Source organism: Lactuca serriola, chromosome 1 (assembly GCF_051521515.1).
Source record: "Lactuca serriola cultivar US96UC23 chromosome 1, Lser_US96UC23_V15, whole genome shotgun sequence".
Classification (NCBI taxonomy): domain Eukaryota; kingdom Viridiplantae; phylum Streptophyta; class Magnoliopsida; order Asterales; family Asteraceae; genus Lactuca; species Lactuca serriola.
Window position 1 is genome coordinate 205,629,768 of NC_136408.1, and position 22,953 is coordinate 205,652,720.

General features: G+C 34.2%; 1 protein-coding gene across 1 annotated transcript; it reads left to right on the forward strand.

Moving 5' to 3' along the window:
* Positions 1-14,270: 14,270 nt before the first annotated feature.
* On the forward strand, positions 14,271-19,932 carry LOC145103250 (uncharacterized). The gene is made up of 4 exons (XM_079040813.1): positions 14,271-14,433; positions 16,200-16,741; positions 17,754-17,929; positions 19,066-19,932. The coding sequence occupies exons 1-4, from the start codon at positions 14,409-14,411 to the stop codon at positions 19,541-19,543; spliced, it is 1,221 nt and encodes a 406-aa protein (XP_078896939.1). The 5' UTR covers positions 14,271-14,408; the 3' UTR covers positions 19,544-19,932.
* The last annotated feature ends 3,021 nt before the right edge of the window (positions 19,933-22,953 follow it).

Sequence of the window (22,953 nt, forward strand, 5' to 3'; positions counted from 1 at the left end):
AAGCTACTCTCCCTTCTTCTTAGAATGGAGAAACTTTTATCTTTCTACCTACTTGATTCTTCTTATTCGTTTTGCTATTAATTTAAACCTTTTCAATCAATTCACAATTACACTTAATCTTATAAGTGTAATCATATTTACTAAACCTTTAGTAAATCATGACGAATATCTTTGTTACTCTTATGGCGAACTTGATCAACACACAACTTTGTGTGTTGGATCTCCTAGTCTTTCACTTGACACTTTGTCAATGAATTAGTCTAATTTCCAAAATATGAAATTTCTCATTCATCGTGCAACCAAGTTGCATGATTCCAAGTTTCTGTCCAATTGAAACTTGGGCGATGAGAAACTCTCCCTATTTGGTAAACTCTCGACTTTCCATAAATAGCATAATAAGAACCAAATCCATTATTGCTAATAATAGAAACATTCAAACATCAATTTTTCATATACGCCATTGCAAGGATAAATAAATAATATAAAATCAAAATTTATTTTATTACAGAAAAAAAAAATTGTCCTTACAATGCAATTCATTGAAAAATTATGCTAATACATTTTTCTTAGCAATCTAATTCTAACTCTAAGTAGTAGCTCAAGAATCTAATCTTCGAGAAATGCAATCGAAATTCATTCCTTCATGGTTAGATTCTGCTCACTTCTTCCCTTAAGCTTCCTTTCTTTTCTTCGATCCTACAAAACATCAATTGTAATCTTATCACATTATGTATTAAGAATCTAGAATAGAAGCTTAAAAGAGTTAGTTAATGGATTTTACCTATATTAGAGCCATACGTTTCGAATCTCCCATCTCTTAGATCTCTTAGGTAAATAGGGCAGCTTCGTCTCCAATGCCCCTTCTCTTGGCAATAAAACAAATTGACTCTTTTGGAACAGCACATGGAACTACTTCAGACATTGCCTTTCTCTTATGATCAAACTTTTCGATCATAGCATGTTTTTCGTTGCCATTGTCCATATCCATAGAGGTCTTGAAGGCAGATTCACCAATCAACTTTGCTTTTCTATTGCGCCAAACCATTGCTTATTCAGCAGCAATAAGCATATATGTGAGATCTATAAGGGTCACGTTGCGGTTTATCATATAGTACTCTCTTACGAACTCACTATATGAGTTAGGAAGTGATTGAAGAACCCAATCAACAACCATCTCCTCACAGACAACGGATCCCATTATTCTTAACCTATCAATGTGTGACTTCATCCCTAGGACGTGTGCACACATCGACTTTCCTTCTTTATGTTTACTTGTCAAAAGGGCTTGAGTGATCTTGAACTTTTCAAGCCTTCGAACTTGTGGGTTAGGGAGAATAATTGGAGGAGGAGGAGGAGGAAGTGAAGTATGATCTCTTGTTCCTCGATCGAATCGTGGAATATCATCTTCATGTGGAATGCTTGTTCCACGGGATTTGAGAAGACCATAGTTGTCGAACTTTGACATCTACAAAACGGGAGAAAACGAATTCAAGTTAGTTGATTGATTGAGTCCTTAGTAAATCACCCAAAGTGATATACTAAGGCTAGGACCCAACACAATATTCTACAACTCGGGAGAGGGATGTCGTAACCCAAATTGCAGAACATTTGAAGGTAAGTGAATGACGATTCACTAATTTCCACCATGAAAAATGAAAAAGAAATTTAAGTTTTAAATCTATGAAAACTGCTAGATCTTATGAGATTCATTGAACATTTCAATGGCATGTTTAAATCTCGATATGCCCCTCTTGTTTGTGACTGGGATGCCAAGGATCACAAAGCGGGTGTGAATAACCATGCAAACTACATGGTGCCCCCACATGTTACAGTCACCTATTCGATGTGCCGGTAAACCACACACGCTCCACCGAACTATGACAAACATTGAGTCACCCTTTGCTACCTTTGCTTAGAACCATTTAGTGTGCCGGTAAACCACACACGTTCCACTAACGTCTTCGCAAGGGCACAAAGCGTAATTTCATGGAATTGCATCAATTCACTTTTGCCTAAGTAACTAAGATTGGGAATTTGTAAAACATTTAGTTACTTTTGTAATTCATTATACTTATAATGGAAGTTTTCGTCCTATCCTACCCGTTCGGCTAACGACTCTCCACTAGTCAAGAGTGCGGAGGGTAAGAGTGGATACCCATTCAATCGCCATTTTATAGGCAATTTCCTTAAACACCCCTTATAGACCAGCTTCGTGAATGAGACCTACTAACAGTAAGACTGACTTTTACTCATACATATATATAATGTTAGACTTTTAATGTTATATATAGTATAGGGTGTATTTTACAACTTTTAAAATACTAGTTGCTCAAATTTAATAATTATACTTTTAATTCAATTAAATTGTAAACCAAACCTTTTATGGATTTATTAAACCTCTTTTAATTATACACCTTAATTAATTAATAAAACCATAATGGTGTGATTTGAACCTTTTCAAAGCAATACTAGGGTTTTAGAATTTAACATTCCTAATTAAACTTTTAATCAACTTTTAAATTCCAAAACTTGAGGGCAAGTTTTGAAGCATTTCAAAACATTAGGGTTTAGAATTTAAATATACATCAAAATTAAACAATTAATCAAAATTTAAATTCCAAAACTTGAGGGCAAGTTTTGAAACTTTTTTCAAAGCAATAGGGTTTCAACTATTTAAATTTCAAAACAACAAAACTTTTGAGGTCAAATTTAAACTATAAAACCTAAAGGGGAAAATTGAAACTTTTCATAACAGAAGGATCAAATAACAAATAATCTAAATTAACAATTAATCACATAATTATCCATATTTGATTTATTTAATAATTTCTTGCAAAACAATTTACCAATTTAATCAAAATACTTAGTCAATCATCACATAAGGAAACAAATATTTTATTAATTGATAAATATCTTCAATTAGATCAATAATATAGTCATATATATCATAAAATCGGATTTATATTGATCTAATATGATAAAGGCAAGTATTTCAAAGATAAACAGCAAGAAATCCCGAAAATAGCTCCATCTGACGCTCGAACTCGCCGAGTACCACACTGTACTCGCCGAGTTGAGGCCTACTCGCCGAGTACACTGTGGTACTCGCCGAGTTCATCAGCCAGGGAGCCCAAAAATCGATTTTGCAACTTGAATAAACACACAAGGCATCAATACAATAGAAACCAATCAAGGCTCTGATACCACTTATGGGTTTTGGTCATAAGAACATATTAACATAAGAATGGGTTTAAGATATTACCTTGATTGTTATGTAGCAATAACAATCCCAAATCTCCTTGTAATGACTTTAGAAAGCTTAGAGTCACAAATGTCACTCCTCTAATGGTTCACAAACACCATAAGCAAGAGGATGAAGAGGAGAGAGGATGAAGGTTGCCCAAAACGTGATTCCCACGTTTTTGGGTCATAAGGGTCTTATATATAGTGAGGCTATTAGGGTTATCTAACAAGGAAACCCTAATTTGGATGCTTAAGCCCTAAGCAACCGATGGACTCCTTTAATTAGGGCCTTGGACGATTTCCTTATGGGCTTCCTCATAGAATTCGTCCACTCCTTAATTTAAGACAATCCATGGCCCAAATTGCAATTATCTTATAATTACAATTCCAGTCCCTTAAGGTTAATCAATCTCTTTAAGTCACAAAACTAATTACCAATTAATTATTGACTAATATTAATTAAACAATATGATTTCTCCTTTAATATATTATTCTCATAATATATATTAATAAATCATATTTAATCCTTTCTCTCCATAATTCATCCTATCAAGTTGCTTTGGTAAAGGCAACCCAAAAGGACCATGCACCATCGGGTCAAGTACATACCAAAATAGTTATGGACTTAGACACTAATCCAACATCATGGACTTAATGGGTTAAGTGAGAAACATTTAACCCTATCATCATTTTATGTGGAAACCCTAATTTTTACTTGGGTCGTGTGTTGATCCTTTTATTGGGCTTGGGTGATTGAGTCATTGATAAGCCATCCAAGAGCAGTCATGTGGACTAGAAAATTTAGATGGGCTTTAGGGTAAGGCTGTGTGAGGGCTTGGGCCCAATTTGGAAAGTTGGGCCATAGTTGGGCCACTAGAGGACCCTTGTGAACTCATTTAGTATTGGGCCTTGGTGGGCCCATTAGGCTTGGACTATTTATGGACCGGATTGGTGGACCATATTTAGACCTAATATGTGAAGGTTTGGTCTTGGATCCTAATGAGATTAATTGTGGGTTTGACTCAGTGTTAGAGGCCGGAGTACAGCAGCAACATTTTCAGGATCTATCCGCCATCCGAGGTGAGTCTTCTCACTATACTTACCCGTGTGGTAATTTATGTGTGACCGGAGGGTCTTAATTACCTTATTGATCGGAGGGTCTTAGTACATTATCGACCGGAGGGTCTTATTATTTATAAGGTGTCATGTGTTATCCTGCATACTGTCTTTGTGACTTATGTTGTTATAGTAATTTGTGTATATGTTGATCTTATGTGTTTGCTTGAGTACTGTGATATCTTGTATTGTGTATATGTGATTTATGCTATGTATCAGTATTATGAGTTTACAGAGTTAGGACCAGAGGGTCCTAGAGTTGGGACCGGAGGGTCCCAGAGTTAGGACCAGAGGGTCCACCAGAGTTATGGGACTGGAGGGTCCCACTGAGACACATTGACCAAGAGGGTCTTACAAAGTTATAGCCTCGAGTGGCTAATGAGTTGTATGTGGTATTTTGGGGAACTCACTAAGCTTCGTGCTTACCGTGTTATGTGTTATGTGTTTCAGGTACTTCCCAGGATCACGAGAAGGCGACGGCTCGATTCTACACATGCGATAAAGAGTTATGTTTTGGAGGATCCTGGATCATTAATTAAACAATTATGGATTTATGTTTTGTTAATTTGATAATTGGGATTTTTGTGAAATGTATTATGAGCATTTTTGTGATTTAAAAATAAAATAAAATAAAAAATTGTACGAAAAATTCACGGTGTTACAGGAAATGGATCGGCCATGGTCAAGTCGTTTGACCCAATGGTAAAGAGAAAGGCTAACTCTGAGATAATCTCATGTACCATTCACAAAATTCCATATGTTTCTTTTGCCAAAAGAATGGGTATTGGTTGCAAAGCTGCCCAATTTACCTGAAAGTTCACTAGCATGGTAAAAGTCAATGAATTTGACTATGCTTCAGGTAAAGTCCACTATCTAACTCTATTAAGCTCCTATCTGGAGATTCTTATTACATGATGTGACTAGGTCACATTTTGATGTTTTGTAGAATCGAAGAGAGGAGGCTTAAAAGAAGAGTAAGCTGATTCTGATCGCGAGGAGATAGATTTCGATCGCATGATTCGAAGATTAGAATTTTGAGCTACTGCTTAAGAGTTATGATAGATTGCTTAGAAATATATAACAACACAGTTTTCATACGTATTTGCATTGTAAGGATAAGTTATTTCCACAAGTTTTAAATAAAAGAAAAGTTTTGATTTTATTTATTTTAAATTTCCTTACAATGACATTTGTGAAAATTGTTGTTTATATGATTACATTGATAGCAACATTTGAAAATGCATTTGATTCTTTTGTTTGTGGTAGTGTCATAATTTACCAAATAAAGAAAGATTCTCATCAACCAAGTTTCAGTTGGATAGAAACTTGGGATCATGCAACTTGTATTGTGTAATGAATGAGAATTTTCATCTTTGGGAAATTAAGACTAATTCATTGTTCACATGTATATGTGAGTTAAATGAAGGACTAGAAGATTAGGTACACTTGGTTGTGCGTTGATCAAATCCACCACAAAGAACAATAAGGCTATTCGTCATGATTTACTAAAGTTTAGTAAATATGGTTGTGCTTACAAGTCTAAGTATAATTCTGAAACATTGGAAAAGTTTCAATGTATGGCAGGATGAATGAGAATAATCAAATTAGGCAGAAAGATAAAAGTTTCTTAAATCTGAAAAGATGGGAGAGTACTTTAGTATCATGTTTTATGATTATCTTAGTGATTAAGATATCATATCACAATTGATCCTCTAAGGACATCTTAGTGCATTTGTTTGACTAAGAAGAGGAATCGTGAATTGTTGAAATGGTTGAATCAAAAGATAAATCATACTTCGTTCCAAAAACAAGTCTTAGAGTCATACTCCAAGATTGTAACTTGAGTGACATAATATTTAGAAGGTTTATAACACTTATCAAATGTATAGTAAAATGTTTTCTTACTCTTTTACATTTGAAATTGGTAAGTCGTGATGTTTTGGATAAAAAAAGACCAACTAAGGCCAATTGTGTGAAGTGTTTGTCTTGATAAGAATCTCCACTAACTCTTGAATATTTGCTTTGTCAAGGAATGGTTATTGACAAGAGAATCTTATATGTCAAGAGGTAAGTGGGAGTCTTAAAGATATTGAAAAGTTTCAAGAACTAATCAAGAATAAAACCAATTGTTAATCACTAGCACATAACTTGAGGTTTATAACCTATCGTGTTGACATATTCTTTTTTTTGTGCCCATTCCAGTTAAAGTTGACTATGCATGTGAGTTCTTTGAGTTCTCAGTTGTTTGCATAACTACTTGGATGCAATGGTAGGCCCTTGTGCTGCCAGGTGGCAAGAAGTTAAGGTTAAGCAAGTTCAGTCCATATGAGTTTGGATTTGTCACTAACCTTGTCTTATGATTATGGTTATGACAAATTCACATGGATAAGAACACATACACTATAAAACCTAAGTTTCATAAGGTTTCTTTCCGATTCATAAAAATGACGGTGAGGAAACGCTTTCGCTAAATAGATTTTAAGTAGATAGCAATTGTGATATTTGCATTCTCAAAGTCGTTAGTAGAGCGTGTGTGGTTAACCGACACACTAACATGGACTTGTGAGAAATGGAAAGGTCTAAAAAATTGAGACCATGATTACGGCATCCATTTTCATAGTTCTAAAAATTATTTAGACACACATATGAGTTATCTAAGGAAAGGTGTATGATTTTGATAAAGTCTTATCAAAGCATATCGTATCAGAAATCTGAACTTTGGTAAGAAAGTCAATAAAGTATTGATTTCTAGAAGTCCAGCTGATTTCAGGATAAATGTCAAAGCTAGTGGGAGAATAATTGTTATGCTACTAATTATTTTACTAGTGGGAGCATAATCAATTATGATAAGTGTTGCAATTTAGCAATGTTAATTATAGAAAACAAAAGTCTCAATTGGGAATAGTTGTTTTTCTATAATTAAGGGAGAGGAAATTATACTTAATTCTAATTCTAAAAGCTTAGATTGAGATTTTTAATCAAATTTAGTCAAGTATATATATGGATGTTTAGTCAAGTATATATATCAATGCATATAACTTTAGAATCTAACAGATTTTCGGTAAATGGTAGGAGTTTGGAATTCTTACATTTATGATAAGGATTTAAGATAGTGAAGTAAGAATCATTGGAATTATGTTCAATTGATCTATTCCACAAAGTAAGGATCATAGGCAAACATAGTATGCATACTTGGAGTATGGCATAGCTATTGTTTAGGCAAACATAGTGTGCATGCTTGGAGTGTGTCATGACTATTATTTCGATTCAAGTATATAATTGATTATTCGAAACATTATAAAACGAATAATGAGTAATCAATATGGTGTTTAAATAAAAGGTGTTTTATTTACTCTCAAAAGTGGTTGAGGCCATATAGGATTAGTATTATTCTTGTGTTTCACTTTGCATGTTTTGACTTCCCGAATAACTAGGTTATTCAAACTCTCCATAGTTAATCATACTTTTGAAGTAGGTATGAATCAAGACTGTCATGAATTGGGCTTGTAGATGTCTAAAGTGTTTAGACATAACAAAAGTTGATCAACATTCATGAGTGTTCCTGGAATGAGATTCGGGTATTGGATTAAACCCATGCTCATTTGAATCACTTCATGGATTTTATCACGAGTGATCATGAGACGATAATATCTTATATTCTTCAAACCTAGAGATATGATTTGTTGACTATGAGTTGGTTATACATCGATTATATGAAAACGCATTAGTAATTTGATGTTATAAGACGTGCCTTTGTGTATGATTCAACAAGTAGTTAGTACAAGCATATGAGCCGAAGTTTGTCCATTCCTTTTACCCTTGGAGGGATAAAAGCGATATCTATGGGCCTCTCGATGATTTAGTGATGAAAAATGTAAGTGCTCGGTCGGGCCTGGACTGATTTGAATTTGTTCAATTAGTCGGTCCTCATAAATCGGAAATCAGGAAACAACAAATGGATAAAGAGAATGATTATAATCCATGTCTCAGTCCATATGGTATCTAAAATGGAGGAATATATGATCCCTTATCTAATGGACACGTCATTGACTAGGTTAGAGTTCGGCAGCGACTTTTAAGAGCTACGATTGCTAGTCGGGTTTTGGAGCCATACTTGCAATAATAGTTTTAGACTTATCCAAGTGGGAGACTTTTGGATTAGATGTCTATGCCCATAACTATTATTGGTATGTACTCGACCCGAGAGTAGCATGGTCCATTTGGGTTGCGTATCATCAGGACAATTTGTTAGGATGGACTTTTGAGAGAAGAGGTTATTTATGATTTATTAATATATTATAAGTTATAATATATTAATATGAAATCATATGTTTTAAGTATTGATCAAGAATTAATTTGGAATTAATTTAAAGATCAAAAGAGACTAATTAAATCTATTGGGACTAATCATGGTAATTAGTTATATTTATATGTGTTGGGCTTATGATCCATGTTGGACCAAGTTTATGTATGGATACATAAAGAGTTGGGCCACATGAACCATGGATCATAACACCCATGGGTATGGGTTTGGGTTAAACCATGACCTTTGGAATTCCACATATAAATATGTTGCTTCATAGCCAAAATCACCACTAATGTATTCTTGGGGGATATGGACAGTTTTGGTGTGCATGAATTCTCTCTCAAGTTTCATCCTTTGTCCATGATGTGTTGTGACTTCATTTGAGGCTTCCAAACTATTGGGGATAAGCTCTTAAGGCCAAATACATCAAGACTTCAAGCTACATAAAATGTATGTTACCCTAAGTGGTATCTTATATGGTTTATGTCAAATGCATGTTAGTTATATGTTTAATGCCTTAGAAACCATTTGCATGTATAATTTGTGAAAACATAGATCCAAGGTATTTAGGATTGTATGTACACCATAGGATGTTGTAGTATACAAAACCCATCACCCACATCCTCTGAAATCCTTGAAGGAGAAAGTGTGGGACCCAAACTGACTAGCGGCTTGATCGGCCCTAAAGATCCGAAGGCGATCCTTTATCAGCTCGATGACACCCTCCTTGATCGACCCAAACATCATCGGGGTCGCATCAAGGAAGCCTCTAGTAATCTCTGATGCAATGGAATTGCATAATCCCTCATATTTTTGGTTCAATGCCCGTGCCCGAACCATATCCAGATCCTGAACCCCCTGCTCCACCACGTGTCACCACCATGTTGAAACATAATTACATAAATAATCAGTAAACACAAAAAAGAGGTTCACATTCTCAAGTTTCCCAGATTTATTATGGTCTTCTTGTCTCGGGTATAAATCATGTGCTTCCAGTAGTACCAGCCCAATAATACCTTCCACACCCATCTATACCTTCCCTAAGGACTGCCCCAACTCCTCCAAGTCATTCCTTCCTATCTAATACTCTCCTCATACCACAAGGAGTCCTACGTGCCAATATTTATTCTAGGAACTTCATAGGGTTCCTTTCCCCACCACTCCCCGACATCAGCTATAGATGGAACTCCCCTTAATGCCCTCTAACTAGCTTATGAATACAATTACATACCATCGACACCAGATAATTCTTCGAACAAAAGGCCCCACACTACAACGGTTAGACTCAAACAAGAGCTGCATAATAGAGTTAAAACATAGCCTTCTCAAATTATCTAGTCTCAATAATATGTAACCTAGCATATTTTCTTACTAGTTAGCTAATGTTAATGGGTACTCCTAAAAAAAGCACAAAGCAATCAACATTTGAGCATTGAGTAATCAGAATCAAAGCATAACCTAAACAGGAAACTTTATCGGATAATTGATCCCCTACTGGCATGCAATTCTATAAGCTCATACAATAGGCACATAAGCCATCTCCCCTAGCGTTCTATCATGCAATCCTAAGCAGATACTTAGTCCTAATCTAGCATGTAATTCTCATATCATATTGCAAAACATAATATATGTATGGGTATTTTGGGAAGACTTACTTGGGCTCAGCTGACTGCACGCATTACACCCCTTTCTTTTATTAAAATCCCTTAATTAAAATGTTTATTTTTATGGAAAAAACTACCAAATCCTTGATTTGAGTCTTGGCACACCCGAGAGAATGACCGAATCCCTCAAACCAACGCTTTGATACCAACTTATAACATCCCAAAACTTCCAGATAAAAGTTTTCATTTCAAACATCCAATAGTCATGTCAAAACAACCAAAAGTGTATCATAATGAAAAACAATATCAGAGTACAAATCCCAACATCATGTGGAAAAACACGGTAGGATGCAGTGCAATCAAGTCAGGCTCTTCCCTTTTCGAGCTGGAAGTACCTGAAACATAAACTGAAAACCATAAGTACAAGACTTAGTGAGCTCCCCCAAAATACCCCATACATACATACATACATACATACATACATACATACATACATACATACATACATACATACATACATACATACATATATACATAATAGTCAAATCATAATTGGGTCTATTTCAACCCCTTCGGTCTCTTTCAACCGGTACTAGGTACATTTCAACCCCTTTGGTCTCTTTCAAATGGTATTGGGTATGTTTCAACCCCTTCAGTCTCTTTCAAACTGGTATCGGGTCTATTTCTCCTCTACAACTAACACATAATCATAACAACAAGATTCACATATATATGCAATACATGAAATTGTCACGAAGACCGTTATCATCCTACCAACATAGTCTAGTGGGCTGACATTGGTGCCTTCGACCCACGAGTAAAAGCAAAGGGAACTCACCTCAGACTAAAGGTATCAAATTACACTCGAGCTGCTAAATCGTGAAATCCTCTCACTAAATAACAATCAATAAAATCCTAATTAGAAATTAGGTCAATAACCTAACCTGAGAGTCCAAACCCTAAATCCCGACTTTAAGGGTAAAAGGCTGCATAATCATTCCCTTATTGGGCCTAACATACCAAGGCCCAAATCTAAATAGCCCAAAGTCCAAAAAGCATTATAAGCCTAATATGGGCCCAAATCCATAAAGGCCCAACACAACAAGGCTTGTGGCCCAACAAGGGCCCAAATCCCTAAGCCCAAAATCAGCTCGAAACTAAAAGTCCAACGACCACTCTGTTGAGGACGCTAAGCATACCATCATTACGTCCGACGTACTTGAATGCTTCGTAAAAGTCGGGACTCCAGGCGCGTACATTTAGCGTACCCCCACGTACGCCCGACGTACGCCCCCGTTAACCATAGATTGATTTTGAGGTCTTAACTCGTGAAGATCTAACGTCTAACTTCAGATCTAGGCTCATTAAAACATATTAAGTCATAAAGTTGCAAACTTTATGCTTTTGCATGTCTTAATTGGACTCAAACCATGGATTTAGCATTCTTTTTCCCTTAAGTGGTCACTAACTTATGCATAGTTGAGCTTTAACTTCCAAGATCTATTTTTTTTACTCCATGCACTCCTAAGTGTTCAAAAGGACAACTCAAATGATCTGGAGTAGTCCATACTCCATAAGACCAAAGTCTTGGGGACCAAAACTCCTAAATCTACCCACCAAAAGAGATCTAAGAAAGGAACCATCAAGGTAAGAACTTTTTACCTCCAGAAGCTTGTAATGAAGAAGATAACGCTGGATCTTGAAGCTCCAACTCCAACAATACACCACCACCAAGCTCCTTCTTCTTCAAAATCATAAAAGAACACCCAAAAACTCTTAATTTAGGGTTGGTAATTTTCGACACGACCCGCGACATGACACGAAATAAATAGGTTTGGGTTGAGTTTTTCAACCTGCCAATCCGTCAACCCGTTTATTATACGGGTCATATATGAGTTTCTCAAAAAATAAACGGGTTGACCCGCCAACCCGTATATGTTTTTAATAAAAAAAATTATTTTATTTTTAAATGTTATTATATATCAAGTATTAATATTTAATAAGTATTACATAATATATACCATTGATTCATAGACCATTTGACTGTTTTGACATTTTGACTCGTGGTGGATGGCCTAAGGTCGTAAGTCGTAACTTGTAAGGCTAAGTCTGTAACCATTTTGCCCATTTGCCCTAAATAATAATCTCAAAATCAAATCGTATATGAGCGTATCTCCCTCTTCCAGATATCTTGTCTCCCGCAGTCCCACTCTCCCCTATGTTACTCTATGATCGAAATCATGTATCGAAATGGTGTTGGAGAATTGACTTTGTTTTTTGGGAGAAAAAAAATAGGAATTGTGGCTATTACTTTAGGACTTGAATTATCTATGTTTGCATTAATGTTTAGTTTAAACATGTTTCTATGAATGTTTTTTAATTTTCATTTGGATGTTTAAGATTTAAGTGTCTAAAATTCGGATATGTTTGCATCAACCATCAAGAATTTAATCATGTTTCATTGTCAATTTTATTTATGGAATCTGACCCATGAACCCAAATCTGACCTAAGAACCCGCCAACCTGTGAACCCGTATAAATAAATGGGTTAGCGGGTCATATACGGGTTTATGTTCCAAACCCGCCAACCCGTGACCTGTATATTTAAATGGGTCGTGTTTGGGTTGACATATTTTGATCCCGCCAACCTGCCAACCCGCGACACGCCAACCCGAACACGACACGATTGTCTGGCCTACTCTTAATAAGCTCAAGAACACTCTCAAGATAGCTAGGGTTTCGAGATCTGGCTCAAGAGAAAATGGAAACTGATAAGATGAAGGATTGGAGAACTTAATGTGTTAAATAAGGTGCAAACCTCAAAAATTAGGGTTTGTCCCTGACTCACGTACCTCATACGTACGTATGGGTACACCCAGCATACCAGGAGGCTTCTCACCTCATGCATGCATATGAGTATGCCCGTCGTACCTTATGTACACCCAGCGTACTCGGGTCCAAGACAGAAATTAAATGAAATAATTTGCTAAGAGTTTTACTTGAAAATCGGGCATTACATGTTATGTGTTTGATACCGTTTGTGTCTATATATATGGGTAAGGATTGTATGATATGATAACTTGTATGTATGAAATTCACTAAGCTTTATGCTTATCCATTTTCCTTTTAAAAATACCAGTTATACATGATGGCCGAACATGATTATACACACTGGCACAAGGCGGGTGGTTGGAATTCTAATATTAGATTGATTGTGTTTTCAAAAAATTTAGAATTATAAATGATAATGATTTTTTGGAAATTAATTGATCTTGGATTTGGTTTTAATTTAATTTTGAATAAAAGACATTAAATGGATGATTTATATTATTTTAAAATGTTCAAATTTATTAGAAATTTGAGATATTACAGTGAGCTCCACCGCAATATGTAAGAAGTCGTGTGGCCACACTTGACATGTTGTAGAGAAACCCTTCCTAGCGTATGGCTACGCTAAGAAGCCATAGGGGTACGATTCATAGCTCCCACCCTTACTAAATTGTAGCATATAGTTACATCCAAAAGTTGCACTAAAAAATCTCGTTTTTCGGTATATCACTACAAAATTTCTTTAAAACCTAAAAAGCATATATTTTCATCACTTTAAAGCTTTGGACAGGAAAATTACATCATAAAATAACGTTAAATACCGAATGTGAATTGTACTGATCACAAAAATGCTAATTTAGTTTCGATTAGGGACTAGATTTGCAACAAACACCAAGTCTGGACCAAAGATGTTTTTACCAAATGTAGGGGAGGAAACATGCTTGATTTTAATATTTCATCATACCAAAGTTTACCTTATTCTTATTATATTATCTTGATGGTTAATCTTTTAACACACTATTTTCCTTTCTTTATAAAGAGATTTTGTAATTTAGCCTCAAATAAAAGTTAGGAGAAATACGGGTATGTGGGCAATATCTCGGCCCACATCGCACAACTACTGAATTGCATTAGGATGAGTCGAGATGACCTACAAATAAAATAACAGGCAGGCTTCTTTTTCCCTTCTCTTTTCGTCTCTTTTTTCTAACTTCCTCCCTCTCATATATCCCTGCGATTTTCCTTTAGGTAAAGAAATTATAAGAGGGATCTGATGTACTTTCTCGTGGATCTCAACTACTCCATTGATCATGACTTCAATACAAACCAATCAAGGTTTGATATGCGAACCTAGATTTTTATATGTTAATTGATTTTTAAGTGTGTTGTTGCGTTTTAAGTTCTCTTAGATGAATCGATACTGGAATTCTACGATCCATGAATGGAGTTTACGGGTTTCTTTTGACGAAGTTCACCATATTTGTCGTTTTGGTTGATTATCTTTCGGTGACAGTTAGCTAGATAGTCGTAATAGGGCTTTTTGGACATGGGTTGAGCATCGTTTTTTCTTTTTTCCTTTTAAATTTAATCGAATAAGTGGTTTAACTATCAGGATGATTACAACCCTTTCGGAGTGCAACTATTTTACTATGTTTATGTAATGGAGATGATTTTGGATGAAGTTACCCTAGCATTATCGGAAACCTAGAGAAATCCTGCACTTTACTTAAAAGTTTTTGTACATTCTTAAGGTTCTTTGATTTAAGGAATCATATATTCATCCTGTTTTGGAGTGCATCCTAAACACCCTTTTGAATTCTCTCTGTTTTAGGCTTAAGATAGTATGAAGAGAGAAATACTTAAGTAAAGATATGACTCTATATGGATGAGCAAAGAAGTGTCCATTCAATAAGACAGTTATTCTATGCATCTTAGGTGCTTTTTCTCTTTGACTTAATAGCCTTAACGAGGGCAAGACTTAATCCATTTACCTTTTTACAAGTTTGCCTTCACCTCTCATCTTTGCAAGTGTCTTGTCATTTTGTCAATTAATTTTAAACCTTATTAATCCAGACAACAATTAATAGGAAAATATATTACTTCTTATTAGGTTTTCTTGATTTGTGAGTTGAAGCAATTGATAGTACTCATCTGCCCATAACCCCAATTATCTGATTCTTCCATCTAAAAGTGTTTCATCATTCTAGATGATAAACATCAGAGGCCATTCTCCTTCCAAATTAATCTTATTTTATTTTTCTTTCTTTTATGTTCATTAAGCTTTGTCCTCAAGTTGATAGAATTCTACCATTGAACTGAGTCCAAATGTCTAAATACACACACACACACATGATGCTAATGAAAGAACTAAAACTGAATGTTGGATTCAACTTTATTTTTGTTATAAAGCTTTGAACTTAGGAGGTTGTGCATATGTGCCTTTTCCATCCTCATTGCATATCAGCATAAATTTCTTGGGATTCTTGCAAACATATCCTACAATCTTTATGTTCTTCAGGTGTAAACTTATGTAATATCATTAAAAATACAATATGTGAACATTTAACCATAAGAAATTAGAACGTTTTATATTAAATACGACTAAACTACATACATTTAACCAATTACAACACAATAGTAGAAGAAATTTATAGGAACTATAAATTTGGTAAGTGTGATATTTATTTCCACTAATATTCTAGCTTGATCTTACTACTGTTGGAGACAAAAACAGTATATACAATAAGCAAAGCCAACATACAATAATTTGAATACGCATATTGTTGACCATAATACCCCTACCCTAAATATGTAGCATTATTTGTGTATGCTAATTCAATACAACTCCAATTAGTTTATAAGCCCAAGAACACGACATAACATATTGTGCTATCTTCTAATTATACTCGTTCTTGATATCTTGTTTGTGCAAAAGACGTTTATGCCCTCATCATCAGAATTATCCTACATAATGTGGAAAACTATTTCCCTTATTTTCTCTATTAAGCTGTTCTTTATGTATCAAGTCAAAAAGAAACACATTTAAACTAATTATTTAATGGTTTAATGACTTTAATCACTTATAAATTCTCTGATTGCAGAAACAATGCAAAAGAACTGTGAGGCTCCGACATCGGGCCTCCAGACCAATGGACACCCGCCACCTCAGCAATACACAGGGAGTCCTACAGAAGGGTTTATAGAACCCCAAAATGATGTCTATACTGAATTACTCGATTCTTCAATTGAATCCAACAAAAAGCCTGCATATCTCAGTTCATGGTCTTTGCATCCAGATATTAAAAAAGCACAAGTGTGCCACTTAAATAGTATTGAAGGACAATTTTACCCTTTCTTGGCGAACAACCGGGTTCAATATGCTCCATTTACCATGTTCCCACAAGGGTATCCTTGTGATTATAATCAGCATCAAGAGTTTCATTATTTTGTGGTGATTGATTTTGAAGCTACTTGTGATAAAGAAAGAAACCCTCATCCTCAAGAGATTATCGAGTTTCCTTCAGTTATTGTTAGTAGTGTCACTGGTCAACTTGAAGCTTGTTTTCAAACATATGTTCGCCCTACTTGTAATCAGCTTTTAAGTGATTTTTGCAAGGATTTGACTGGAATTCAGCAAATTCAGGTATATTTTCATTCATATGATTGTGTTTCTTACTGAATTAAGTAAAAAAAAAATACACATATGATCATGGAATGCAATTGCTTATTCCATTTGTAAATAAAAAAAAAATCATCGGTTGTAATCAAACAATGTATAGAATTAAGTTAAACTATACATTTTTCTTTACAAATTATATGAAACTTTTATATGAATACTCATTCTATTCCTCCACTCTAACAAAATACGATCATGGAATGGAATCACTCATTCCATTCCATTGCTTTTTCCATTGTCTGTTCATTTCATTATTTCTTCATTCCATTCCATCCAACATGAACTAAATTTGCTGATACTGTTTTCTTTTGTCTACAATAAATGATGTCAACCATAGTTTTTCTAAACCACTATTTTATTCAAGGGTTAATCTCATAAAAGACCTTATATTTTGTGTTTTTTCCGGATTAAACCTCAACTTTATTTTTTTCATGAAAAATACCTTGCATTTTTTTTGTTTTTTTTCCGATCTGGCCCTTTTAGTCATTTTTTCCCTAAAAAGAAGTTGTAAAATGTGAGGGTTTTTTTCAGGAAAAACTAAAAAAGTTGAGGGTTTATTCGGAAATAGTTAGAAGGTTGAGGGTTTTTTTTTTCGGAAAAAAAAAGACAAAGTTGAGGGTATTTTTGGAAAAAGTGAAAATTATAAGGTCTTTTTCATGAAAAAAATAAAGATTAGGTTTAATCCAGAAAAAAAAAACACAAAATATAAGGTATTTTCTGAGATTAACCCTTTATTCAATTGCAACTTCCTTTATACAGTAATGCCAATTTAAGCATCAACATTTCACCTTTTTACACATTCATGCAATAATCTTTCACCTTTAAACCAATTTATGTAGTAACTATATATTTCACCTTTTTGACCATTTTAAAGAGTTAAAATGTTGTAGATTTTGATTGCTTTGTATATCCTGAACATATTTTATAAAAAAAAAAAACAGAATGAAGATGATGATGTATGTTTATTTGTTAATGGCAGGTGGACAGAGGAGTTACTCTTAGTGAAGCTCTTCTTAGGCATGACAAATGGCTTGAGAAGAAGGGAATCAAGAATGCCAACTTTGCTGTGGTTACTTGGTCAAACTGGGATTGTAGAGTCATGTTGGAATCAGAATGCAGATTCAAGAAAATTCGTAAACCTCCTTATTTTAATAGGTAACTATCTCTTTTTTTTTTTTTTTTTTTTTTTTTTTATCACATTAGGAGATAAAGTGTTGCTTGTTAAATACTTGGGGAAATGGAAGGAAAAGATAAATGAGGACAGATTTGTAAAAAGTTAGGAGTTAAGAGATTGTTTCTTTTTAACTTAATAGGTTGCTTAATGGGTTAAACACAAAATTTGGTTTTGGGAATGTAAGGGTATAATGGTCATTTAGTCTCGTTCAGACGGTTTATTTAGTCTAGAAAAAAACAACCCCTTGTTTTCTTGACTTTATATGATAGGTTGTTCTTTCTGCATGAAGTAATAAAAAACGTCTGTTTAATATTTTGAGTTTCTCTTGTATAAATTTTGGCAAGTAACTAAAGTAGTAATGTAGAAAAGGAACATTTTATATTGTTATCAAGCTAATAAAAAACTAAGCTAATTTAGAAAACCAACAGTTTGGTTTTTTGGTTTAAAACGAAAAATTAAAACCAAAATAAATTGTGTCTTAATATAATTTTGTTTTTAGAACATATAGATTTATTGCTTGATTAATGATTTAAGGTTTTTTAGTTTTCATTGCATTCGATTTGGTTGTGTTTTCTTTTTTGCTGTTATATATTGCTAAATTCAAATACTTTGTTAAAGCTTTTATGGATTTTGAAATTGAACTAAAACTCGCAATATAACCTTCTTTATTTATGTAAATTATTAAATAATTGTTCAAACAAGTTTCATGATTTTAATTATATTACTTGTTTATTTTCTAAAAGTTACTAGAAAGTATACTTTTTAGTATCATTTTATTTGGGTTCTTATAAGCTATAATAAACTGTATATTTTTTTTTAAATAAAAAATTCATTGATATAATAATGTGTAGAGTAGATATAAAACTATACCTTGTATTATATAACATAAAAAGGGTTAAACCTTAAATCAATAATCATTTTCTTTACCTTTTTATAAGCTTCATTTCTTTCTATTACAACATTGTACTTCGAAAAACCTTCACCCAATTATAGCAATGTTATATATATGAAATTTGTCATTCCATTCCATCCAACTGATTCCATTCCATCGAATCGATTCCATTCCATCCAACCAAACAGACCCTTAACTTGTTTCTTGTTTTTTTTTTGTTGCCAGGTGGATCAACTTAAAAGTCCCATTCTGTGAGGTGTTTGGTGGTGCAAAATGCAATCTAAAGGAAGCAGTCCAGCTGGCAGGTCTGTCATGGCAAGGGCGGGCCCACTGCGGTCTAGACGACGCCAAAAACACCGCCCGCCTACTCGCTGTCATGATGCACAAAGGCTTCAAATTCTCCATCACCAATTCCCTAATGTGCCAAGCCACCGACCACCACCCTTTCATCTGGAAACAACCGCCGCCTGGCCACCACCACCACCACCACCCTTTCCCGCCGTTTCACCACCACCACCTGCCACACAAACCAAAAGACATCCATTTCCTTCCCATCTTCCACCACCCTTGCTGTTACTGTGGGGTTAAAAGCAGCAAAGGGATGGTCAGAAAACCGGGGCCCAAACAGGGAAGTTGCTTTTTCGGGTGTGGGAATTGGACTTCTGCCCGGGGTGCCCGGTGTCAGTTCTTTGAATGGGCTTAGTGTGAAAATGACGATTCTACCCTTGGTGGTATGAAAAGTGACAGAAATACTCTACTTCTACTTCTATACCTTTTACCCTTGGTGGTTTTGGATAAAAGCTTATTTGTGTACTTTCGGTTTTTGTAAAAAGAACAAAAAAAGAGAAAAAATGGAAGGAGGGGGAAAAAAAGGGATTTGGAGTGTTGTGTGGGGGGTTTGTTTGAAAAGTAAATATTTTTTATGGTTGGGTTTAAAGTGATGATATGTGATAAGTGTAGGGTGCAGGAGTGGAAAATTTAGAGATGTGGAAGTGTGTGAGGATTTGGTAGGTTTTAGTAGAGTTGATGGGGGTGGTTTTTATAATTATTATAATTATTATTATTATTATTATTATTATTATTATTATTACATGGCTAATGATCTAAAATAATACATGAAGTGAGGATAATGGTGCTTGGTTATTGCCTATAATACCTATGATGATGCTTATGATGCTTTTTGGGAGCTATTTCATGTGTTTTTTCTTTGTTTCATTGTTTGGATTTATTTACAGTTTTATAAGTGCGTGATTGATGAGACAACTAAAATTTACTTTGATTTGCTTTCAACTTAGTTTTAAATGAATAAAAAGCTCCTCAATCTCCATGTATTGCCTTGATAACTTTCACCAACAATCTGGGCGTTATAGCGTTAGCGGTTTAAAATCAAATATTGTTCAAGGGCCGATATTTCAGATATAGGTTATCGTGGTGGGATATATATATATATATATATATATATATATATATATATATATATATATATATATATATATATATATATATATAAGTCAAAACTCAAAAGTGATAATGTTTGAAACATAATCTTACTTAAGTAAGCCATGAAATCTTCTTTTAAGTCTACATAAACCAAAGTATCAAATTATTTTATCAAGATCTTCCACATCAACTCTAATGTCACCATCATCTTCATTAGTTAAGAATTAAGTACTTAACACAACAATATGATCAAATTTGTAGAAACTAGCAAACTAACACTTAAATATTTAACATTTAACACAACAATAGGATCAGTCAAGACTTAAAACCATATGTCCATAACTTAAAACTAACAATTAAGTACTTAACATAATAGCAGATTCAGTTAAGACCTTAAGACTTATGACCATGACTTAACACTAACCAAAGCAAGTAAAATTACGTAACTGCTATCCCACCTGGAAATCATCTGGAAATATCAGTAAATATCCCCGACTTTTGTGATTTCAATATTTTGGACCGATATTTGACACCAGTATTTTGAAAGGTACCGATATCCTACCAGGAAATCACCTGGAAATTGACGATATCAACTGCTTAGCCCAAAAGCTACTTGGTTCATTTAAGAACCTACAACGTCATTTTAAAAGTAACACCCTAATAAAAGGAAATATGGGGTCTCCGTGCCTCAAGCCAAGTTCTATAACAAACTTAGTCATATGTGAACCGTAAATTAAAATTGAGACCATAGACAAAGATGAACATCCTCTTATCCACCTATGCTAATTGTCACCAAATCTCATGGTATCAAACATCTCATCTAAATATTCCTAATGCAACACTTTCTTAATTTCAATCTTGAACATCATTAACTTTTACTGAACATTTACCATATCGTTCACAATCAAAGGTCTGTCACGAAATTGATGGCCTTATATTGACTAATAGACATGAACAATTTCACCAATAACCTTTGTTAAACAATTAGCAAATTTTTTGGCTACAATCTTGTATTGATATATTATTAGACTAATCTGATTTTCATCCTTGAGAAATAAGGGACCATGAACTTTCAGAATCGAAATCAATAAATGAGGGATTGCATCATCTCGAAAGCACAACTTCATTTTGGAACTCTTTTACAAAGTCCAAACTATCAAGATATCATGTTACACAATCTGCAATCTTCCATATTTACTTTTAAAATTATTGGTGAATAATCAAACCACCTTCTCAGAAGAAGCAAAGCTGAAAAGTTAGGAGATCTATCAAGAAGTGAATAAGGTAGTAAGAATCTATCAATCTTACTCATCTTAATACCCTTCTTGGTAGATTAGGTAAACACATGGCCAATAATCGGAATATCTACAAGCTCTGCTTTAATGATGAACTCATTAAACTCTTCAACTGGATACTGATAAAAATGTGATTCATACTGATTTAAAGGAACACACCACATTAAAATCCCTGAAAAATATAAATTGCCCATCGTATGCTTAGAAACTTACATAAAAGTTCCCAAATCATTTGTTTCTTATCAATGTAGCGCATAGATGTAATAAAAGTAACATAATATTTTTTTAGTGCACAACATACCTTCCATCGCGACCTAATACTACAAACAAGTTACCTAATTCATTATCAAATCTTAGGAATTCCACACGCTAATGATACCCTCGACCATCCCAAAGTAAAGAAGCAGCACAATGAAAATACATATACCCCATATCATACGAACTATCCATAAATCTACATGTATCCTCATCATGTCTTGTATATCCAAAAACTTATTTTATGTACATTACATAATGTTGGTTTTATTCAAAAAATTAGTTTCTAAAAACACCATAAACATAAACGGAAGCTTTAAAATGATCATTTTGCAACACATGAAAAGATTAAAACAACCATATAAGAAAAGAATACAACCTTTGACGTCTTTGATGATGGGTTATGAGCATATCTACCATCCTATGTGATCATGCAACCCTAATTTCTTTGGATATAAGTTTTTCTCTATTGAACTTACAAATATGAACACCAAAGCAATAAACCTATGCACTAGAATACAATTTCCGAAATCATATATAAAACTAGGGTTTGATCATTACCTCACTTGTTATGTAAACAAGAACCACATTAACTCTTGAAAGCTTAGTGCCCCAAGTGTTTCACCTCTAATGGAGTCACAAACACTCAATGCAAAAGATGACTTGGAGAGAGGTGGAAAATTGGCTAGGGTTCTTCCAAAGAGTAGGATTGGCTGAAAATCCAAGGAGAAGCCCTCCTTATATAATTATGGTATTAGGGTTTTCAAGTGGAAACCCTAATTTCCTTGCTTAGGGACAAAGCAACTCATGGACACCCCATTAGAAGCCCTTGGACGAAATATATAGGGCTTCCTTATAGAATTTTGTCCACAACTATCCAAAAGGTCCAGAGCCCAGTTTCACAACTATCAATGATTTGCAAAACAACCATTCACTTAATTAATTAATTCCTTTAATCTCAAAATTAGTTCTAGATTAATTTCTGATTAATTGCCAATTAATAATATGATTTCCAAATAATATATTAAACTTGTAATATATTAATAAAATCATTTTAACCACTAATTTATTATTCCAAATAATAAATTCAACTCTCTTTCCACTAGTCATCATGTCAAGTTGC